This window comes from Aedes albopictus, chromosome 3 (genome assembly GCF_035046485.1).
Source record: "Aedes albopictus strain Foshan chromosome 3, AalbF5, whole genome shotgun sequence".
Classification (NCBI taxonomy): domain Eukaryota; kingdom Metazoa; phylum Arthropoda; class Insecta; order Diptera; family Culicidae; genus Aedes; species Aedes albopictus.
The window spans coordinates 373256564-373265471 of NC_085138.1; the positions used below are offsets into that span (position 1 = coordinate 373256564).

Here is an 8908-nt window from a genome sequence, read left to right on the forward strand (position 1 = left end):
AAAATATTACAAATGTCGACACCGAAGATGACGAACCATTCAAATTTTTGTGTTCATGCAAAAAATGAAAGGAAATTATTTATTATCAACTAAATGTGCATTTGGAACTAGCGCCGACACATGACGTGACGAACACATTTGTTAGATAAATACACAAAAACCAGAGCTGCAGCATCTTCCACTAACTGGCCTCGAAATTACACTGAACTGCTACAACAACACACGGGTACGACGATGTGCACATTCAAATTGTCGACGACAACGCGCCCGATCCGAATGAAAAAAGCGGCACTTCATTTGCCTCCAAAAACACACTAAACCGGCTCGTACGAAGATGAGTACGCACACAGGACGACGACGCGATGCAACGACGAACCAAGACGGACTCTCATGCAACCTTTACTATTGAGTCAAAACATTTATTCATTTTGACTAAAATATTACAAATTAATGTCGACACCGAAGATGACAAACCATTCAAATTTTTGTGTAAATGCAAAAATGGAATAAACATATTTATTATAAACTGATTATGCATTGGGTACTAACGCCGACACATGACGTGACGAACTTTTCAATATTTGTTAGACAAATACACAAAAACTAGAGCAGAATTGTATCAATCCTTTAGCATTAATTATTATTATTATTATTATTATTATTATGATAAAATGGAAAGAGCTCACCAATAAACATCCTTCGAAGTGTCCAGTGCGTATGTGCATCAGCATCTTCCACTGACTGGCCTCTTCTCCGAAATCACACTGAACCGCTACAACTACACACGGGTACGACGTTGTGGACATTCTTATTGACGACAACGACGACGCAGCCGGTCCGAATAAAAAAAAGCGGCTTTTTCACTTTGCCTCAAAAATCACTCTAAACCGCCCCGTATGAAGATGAGCACAGCCAAATCTGCGACGACGACGACGCGGCAGGCCCAAATAAAAAAAATGGCCTCTTCACTTTGCCTCCAAAATCACGAAGATGAGCACAGTCAAATCGACGACGACGACGGACGATCCGAATGAAAACGCGGCCTGCACACTTTGCCACCAAAAACTCACTAAATCGCCCCGTACGAAGTTGAGCAGTCAAATAGACGACGACGACCGAATGAAAACGCGGCCTGCACACTTTGCCACCAAAAACTCACTAAATCGCCCCGTACGAAGTTGAGCAGTCAAATAGACGACGACGACCGAATGAAAACGCGGCCTGCACACTTTGCCACCAAAAACTCACTAAATCGCCCCGTACGAAGTTGAGCAGTCAAATAGACGACGACGACCGAATGAAAACGCGGCCTGCACACTTTGCCACCAAAAACTCACTAAATCACCCCGTACGAAGATGAGCAGTCAAATAGACGACGACGACGACCGAATGAAAACGCGGCCTGCACACTTTGCCACCAAAAACTCACTAAATCGCCCCGTACGAAGTTGAGCAGTCAAATAGACGACGACGACCGAATGAAAACGCGGCCTGCACACTTTGCCACCAAAAACTCACTAAATCACCCCGTACGAAGATGAGCAGTCAAATAGACGACGACGACGACCGAATGAAAACGCGGCCTGCACACTTTGCCACCAAAAACTCACTAAATCGCCCCGTACGAAGTTGAGCAGTCAAATAGACGACGACGACGACCGAATGAAAACGCGGCCTGCACACTTTGCCACCAAAAACTCACTGTTTTGTTATGTTAACACTTAAGTCATACAAAATGAAAACTCATTTTGTTATAAAAATACGTGATATCTAAAATACTCAATTTGTTTTCAATTAGTTCTCATTCTCTGCTCGGGTACCGTCTACCTGGCCGGCCCGATTGCGCTTTAGGGAATTTCGCGATGATGTTGAAGTATTTGTATCATATTGTCTATCCGGTTGGAATCAAGACCGACATTCAATCAAAAATTGCCATTTTCTTGGTCCACAAGTGTCGCAACTTTTTCGTATCTAGTGCGCTGTGTTGCTGACAACAACGGGAAGGATGCGCACTACTTTTGACATGATTAAAAAAACGTCGCGAGTTGGGTCGCGTCGCGACTTGATTGTGCGAAGTCCGGTTTTGTGGCTGTTGTGTTTCGGCCAAAAACGTTGAATTTCGGAACCAGCCGAAACAGTGAAAAAACGTGGTTTTACTAATTCAATTACGAGCTAATTTTATTGCGTCTATACTTGGCTAGTGTTCACCACAAAAGAGACCGAGTGAGGCTCGGGCAACGCACAGGTTGCTGTGATGGAAAAACGTGTTGCTATGGTAACGAATTCAAATTTGAATTTTTGCGCGGTGTGCTATGATCACACCTAACATCTCCCCCCTTTAGCTGAGATAGTACGGCTCGAATCTCGCTGGCAGCCGTGTTGTGCGTGTCGGTCTGTTGTTTACATTCGGTGGTGGTGCTGCAGCTTCTTCGGAACCGGACTCAGAAAAGTATTCGGCGTCGCCAGAATCTGGTTCGGGCGTGGCGGGAGCTGCTGGATTACCCGGGCGTGGGCTTGGATTTGGATGACGAACCGGTGTCGGACAGGATAGTCTGAACTCATCCACGAAGACGGAGAGCGGTGTGGAATCGACCGTACGGACTGGATCAGCCGCACGCTTCTTCAGTTGGTTCGCGTGTGACCGGATCAATCGTTGCCTGTCCACCAGGAAAACGTTATAGTTAACCTTCCCGATGCGCTCGATGATGGTGGCTGCTTCCCATTGCCAGGCGTTTGCTTGGTGAACCTGAGCGTAGACTGAGTCACCAGGTTCGAAAATCCTCGCAATTGCATTGCACCGTGCTTCTTATTGAACTTTTCGTTTTGCTTTTCAGGTTTGCTTGACGATGGACTGTAGCATTCAGTCTGCGGGAGTAAGAGTGAGGAAATTGTCCGGATTGGCCTACCGAACATGATTTCTGCCGGGGATTTTCCGTCGAGGTCGCTGGTCGGAGTGGTACGGTACACTTGCAGAAACGTTTGAAGTGCGCTGTCCAGTGATTCTCCCCCCGAACGGATTTTGCGAAGGCTCCGTTTGACCGTGTCAACGAATCGTTCCGCCAACCCGTTGGATTGCGGATGGTACGGTGCTGTCCGAAGGTGTTGTATTCCTAGGCTTTGGCAGAATGTCCGGAATTCGTGTCCGGCGAACTGGGGACCGTTGTCCGAAACGATGGTTTCCGGTATGCCAAAAGTAGCGAAGGATTCGGAGAGCAAACGCATAGTGGTATTCGCTGTTGTTGTCCTGGTAGCGAAAACCTCTGGCCACTTGGAGAATGGATCCACCACGACCAAGAAATACACGCCATCGACAGGTCCGGCGTAGTCGATGTGTATTCTGGACCATGGTTTCGACGGTGCAGGCCAGGATTCGAGGGTTGTTTTGACCGGCGCTTTGCCAGCTACGCAGCAGGGATTGCAGTTGCGGACGAACTCCTCGATTTCGTCGTCGATGCCGGGCCAGTACACGAAACTGCGAGCGATTGCCTTCATGCGAACCACTCCTGGGTGGCCTCGGTGGAACTGCTTCAGGATTTTCTTACGGAATTGGTCAGGAACCACCACACGGTCGTGTAGCATCACGCAGCCATTGACGATGCTGAGCGAGTCCCGCCGATTGTAGTACGGCAAGAGATCCGGATCGTTCACTGGCTTCGAGTCGCCTGGCCAGCCTTTCTCGATGAAACTCGCCACCGATTGCAGAACCCTGTTCTCCTTTGTCGCATGTTGTAGCGCTGTGAATGATACTGGAAGTTTGTCTAGCGAGTCGTTAACTATACTCACCATGTCTTCTTCCAGGTTGATTGCTGCCACGACGTATTCCTCTTCCGGACAGGCGGTCCGATCGATGAGCCGGGATAGCATGTCGGCGCAACCGAAATCGTTGGTGGAAATGTGCTGGATGTCGAAGTCGTAGTTCAGCATAATCAGCGCCCACCGTTGCAGTCGGTTGGCAGTGTGCAACGGTATGCCCTTCTTCGAGCCGAAAATTGCGAGTACCGGCTTGTGGTCTGTCTGCAGGGTGAAGTGGCGTCCCAGCAGATATTTGTGGAACTTGGTCACCGCGTACACGAGAGCCAATGCTTCCTTCTCCGGTTGACCATAACCTTGCTTGGCTGGTGTGAGCGAACGAGAAGCGTGCTGAGCTGCCTTCATTCTGGCGTCCGGAAATTTGTGCAGTATCACCGCACCAATGCCGGTGTTGCAGGCGTCAGCTGCAACGATGATAGGCAGCGTTGGGTCGTAGTGTGTCAGCAGCAGCTCGGACTGCAGAACCGCTTTGAACTTTTCGAACGATTGCTGGCATCGGTCGTTCCACTGCCACTTGACATCTTTCTTCAGCAGCTGGTCCAGCGGGTGACGTAGCTCGTGGATGTTGCGTACAAACCTACCGTAGTAGTTGACGGCCCCGAGAAACGAGCGCAATTCGGTCACGTTGGTTGGTGCTGGGATGTTGGCGATGGCTTGCAGCTTCTCTGTATCTGGGCGGATGCCATGACGATCCACAATGTGACCCAGATAACCGAGTTCAGTCTGAAAAAACTTGCACTTTTCCGCCTTGACGTGGAACCCGTACTGCGCCAGCCGAGTCAGCAGCTTGTTGAGGGACTTAGCGTGTTCCTCCCAGGTAGCACCAAAAACTATGGCGTCGTCGATGAAGGAGCGCACGCCTGGAATGTCGGCAGTCATGCCGCCGACCAACCGCTGGAATGCCCCTGGTGCGGATTTCACCCCTGGAGCGAGGCGGTTGAATTGGAACAGCCCCTTGTGCGTGTTGATGGTTAGGAGCTTCTTCGAATCGTCGTCCACCTCGACTTGTAGGTAGGCGTCAGACAAGTCGATAATGCTAAACACGCGACTTCCGGCCAACTGGGCGAAAATCTCCTCCGGCGTCGGCAGAGGATAGTTGTTCGCTTCCAACACATCGTTCAGTCCAGTCGAGTAGTCCGCACAGATGCGAACACGTCCATTGGGCTTACGGACGGCAACGATCGGAGCAGCCCACTCCGAAAAATCGACAGGAGAGATGATTCCCATCGACTCGAGACGGTTGAGCTCGGCGTCCACCAATGGTGTGGTGTTGAATGGAACCGGGCGCTTTGGACAAAAAACTGGTTTTGCGTTAGATTTAAGAAAAAGCTTTACCTTCATATTGGTGCAGTGCCCCAGCGAGTCGTCGAACACGTCCGGATGGTCGCTCCGGAGCTTCTGGACTTCATCGTCGAAAGCTGGCTTGGTGGTCGAAGCGATGCTGTTGCAGATCAAATCGAATGGCAACGACCACAAGTCGAACATATCGATCCAGTCGATGCCGAAAACGTTGAGGTTAGGGGACGACGTGACAAAGCATTTGCCACGTTTCGCTGTTCCGTTGAGCGTGACGTCACATTGGAACTCGCCAATGAGCCCCAGTGGCTCACCGGATGCGTTGACTGCATCGATCGACGCAGGTGTCGTTTCCGGTTTACCCAGCTGATGCCAGGTTTGCTCGCAGATCACCGTTATGTCGCTTGCGGAGTCCAGTTGCAGCGACGTGGTGACGTCGTTGATGGTTGTCGTCACGAATCTTCGCTTCCTGAAACGGTTTGCGATGTTGTTCACCACGGAGACTCCTCGGGTTTGAGAACTGGAACCGCCGTAATGTTTTTGCTTCTTCTTTGCAGGCTTCTTCGCGGTCGGATGAGCTGGGCTGGAATCACCGCCGGGCGATTTCTTGATGCAGCCGCAGTAACCTTCCTTGTGACCGACGCGATCACATGTCTTGCAGCGATGGTCGGAAAACGGGCAGTCACGGACGTAGTGGACCTGACCGCATTGCCAGCATGGTGTGGATGGAAGTGGCTTACCTTTCGGCTTCGGTGGACGTTGGGACTGGTGCTCCTTTTTCTCCGAGACCGCGTGGACGGCTTGCTTCGAACCTGATGGTTTTTCGTTGAGCGTCGTGTCCGCCTTGAGATTGACCAGTCGTTGGAACTCGTCGATGAGCGTCTGGAGAGTCACTGGTGCATCAGCCGTCTCGCCCTCCATGCGGGAAAGAAGTCGTGCTCGGATATCGGCGTAGCGTGGTGCCTTGAGACCACACACGAAAACCAAGCACTTGAAGTGATCGATGTTCACTTTTTCGAACTCGAACTCCTCGCAAGCACGATTTACCTTTCCACCGTAGCTGATGATGTCGTCGGCCTCGTTTTTCACCAGCTGCAGGCACTGGAAGCGCTTGTTAAAAACGGATGTCGGTGTGCCGAAAATTTTCTTCAGTGTGGAAACCGTTTCGTCGAAATCGATGTCTTTCGGAAGCCTGGGCAGGATGTAGTTCACGTAGCGGCTGTGTGAAGCGTGATCCAGCTTCCGCAGTAGAAGACGTACCTTGGCCGCGTCGTCGAGATTCCGGGCGTCGTTGTCGAAAAGGTCCGAATAACGTGCAAACCACTTTTCGAAGGTGATGCCGTTTTCGGGGTCGTACACAAACTCGTTGATGTTCGTGGAGAGGGACTCTAGCACTTTCTCCTGGCTGATCGGCGTCGGCGTGGCCAATCGTTGGAGCAGTTGAGCCATTTGCAGAATCGCTTGCTGCATTTCCTTCCCGTGTGCGGAAAACGAATTTGTCGCCATTTTCGCTGCTGTGCCGTTGTGGAACTCGTTGCGTTTTACCTCGTCGCCAAAAATGTTGTGTTTCGGCCAAAAACGTTGAATTTCGGAACCAGCCGAAACAGTGAAAAAACGTGGTTTTACTAATTCAATTACGAGCTAATTTTATTGCGTCTATACTTGGCTAGTGTTCACCACAAAAGAGACCGAGTGAGGCTCGGGCAACGCACAGGTTGCTGTGATGGAAAAACGTTTCCTCTGGAATATTCTGTTGATATTCCACCAAAAGTCCTGGAGAATTTCTTTAGGTATTCATGAAGAAATTTCTCCTGGGATTCGTTCAGGCATTCCTCCAGATATTTTTCTTCATTATTTTCTACAGGGTTTTTTTGCATGGATTTCTGCAGAAATTCTCCCGGATATTCCTCAGAACTCTTTTAGAGATTTTTCCAGGAAATTAGGCTCGTCCACTTTTTCAAAAATGTTCTCTGATTCTCAAGTCCACCCCCATATTTTGATTGATATCCAAAAAAAGTAACTAGTCAAAACTTCAGCCAAATTCATTGAAATTAAGAGGTCTAAAGCATGATTGGCCCCGAAAAGCTAGATTTTAGGACACATTAGGCTTTCACGAATTTTAATAATTTTCGCTCAACTCCTACATCATTGATGCCAAATAAGCAAATAACACTAGTTTACAGCATTTTTGAACTCAGTAAGCTGATGATCATTTTTGGTGTAGAATCATGCCCTGAATTCAAAAACGCGAAGGAAAAAAAATACAGTAGATCGGACATTTTTTCGACTTTCCATACAAGGTTGATGATTTGAAATCGATTTATGTTCTATTTTTAAGCAAAGTCGCTCATTTCACACATCTCATTCTCCGTAATCAATGCTCCGATTGAGCTGACCTAAGTAACCATTAAGCCGTAAAAATGGCATTAAATCGGTTCTATAGTCGAATATAGGACCTGGCTAACAGAGCTAATTGGTTCTATATACTCTAATAGAGCTGCTCAAAAGCCACTTTTGGCGCATTATTCGGCTGATATACGGCCAACTTCAAAATTCCGTACCAAGTCTCTGGAGCGAGAGATGTCAAAAGTGAGACGAAGAAAAAACGAAAAAATATTTTGTTTATAACTCGTTCTTTTCTCATTTCTTTTGCTTCCACTGAAGTTACTTTTGTGCTGCTTGACCCAGATTCCAGCTATAGTCCTCCGGGTTCCTGATCTAGAGTCCAAGTCCATCGGCGTTTTCCATCTGCTCCACCGATGCACCATGGAATCAGTGTGGTCAAAGTCGTATTTAAACCATGCTAAATAAATAATTTGGGTATCTCGACGGTTCAAAATGATATGCGAGGTTGATGATTTAGTGGACAATTTGGTGGTGACGAATGCAGAAAAAGAAGAGATGCAGAAGAAGCAACATGTATACAAATGGTCGGAAAACGTAGCAGCTCCTCTTCTGCAACGTTTCCCGACCGAAGCTGGAGTTTGTAGAACTAATAAACTATGAGAATCATGTCTGGAATCACCACATTTGCTTGAAAGATTCCATTATCTTTTAAACAATAGCATTCTGAGCAGCATTCGTCGAATGACAACAAAAATGATCCTGTTCCCCCGATCCCGATCCGTTAACATTCATGTTAAAATGTAGTAATCATGACCGACTTGAGTCTGTTTTGGTCGAAATCAATTTTGATTGATATAAACGTCATGTACTCCAAGCCCTGTGGCAGCACTGACAAACTTCTTTACAGCTTGTAGGCTTTATATAAGCATACAGGGCTTATTATAGTTCTTACTGATTATAGTGCCTATAAGCATTAGGAATGCTTATATAGAGCTTTTGAGCACTGAAAAGTTGTTCAATGACCGTTATAATGCTTAGAACAGTGCTTAGTGGTTACCTGGGGAATCTTTTACTGTAACTCGCCTATATATGCTATGTCAAATAAACGTTGAGAAAGAAATTTTAAATTGTTTTTTTCTTGTTGAAAAAAATATATTTCTTCATATATTTATTTATCAGCAAAAGCAGTTATTTCTTTTTGGATGCCAATCAAAAGATGAGGATGGACTTGAGAATCGCAGAACATTTTTTTAAATTAGACATGCCTATTCCACCTATATTTCTTAAGGAGTTTGATCAAAATGTTTGTTGGGTTGGCATCACTGCTCCCAGTATCGTGTGTATCATAGACACACGGAAGAGGCTGTTTCTAGATTAGAACACTCTGAAAATTAAAGCTGAATTCATCATACAACAGCCCCATTCACTTCAAAAGTTTTTTTTTTCTCGTCCCTCA

General features: G+C 47.3%; 1 protein-coding gene across 1 annotated transcript; it reads right to left on the reverse strand.

Moving 5' to 3' along the window:
• Positions 1–2400: 2400 nt before the first annotated feature.
• Positions 2401–6612, reverse strand: LOC134290935 (uncharacterized protein K02A2.6-like). The gene is made up of 3 exons (XM_062858168.1): positions 5146–6612; positions 2687–5097; positions 2401–2620 (listed from the first exon to the last, which is right to left on the reverse strand). Exons 1-3 carry the CDS (start codon positions 6610–6612, stop codon positions 2401–2403), a joined length of 4098 nt encoding a protein of 1365 aa, XP_062714152.1.
• Between the last annotated feature and the right edge of the window lie 2296 nt (positions 6613–8908).

Coding starts and splice junctions, on each gene's coding strand:
- LOC134290935 (XM_062858168.1), bottom strand. CDS start 6,612: ATGGCGACAAATTCGTTTTCCGCACACGGGAAGGAAATGCAGCAAGCG. Junction 5,098..5,145: donor GGCACTGCACCAATATGAAG/GTAAAGCTTTTT, acceptor TTTTGTCCAAAG/CGCCCGGTTCCATTCAACAC. Junction 2,621..2,686: donor TCATCGAGCGCATCGGGAAG/GTTAACTATAAC, acceptor AACCAACTGAAG/AAGCGTGCGGCTGATCCAGT.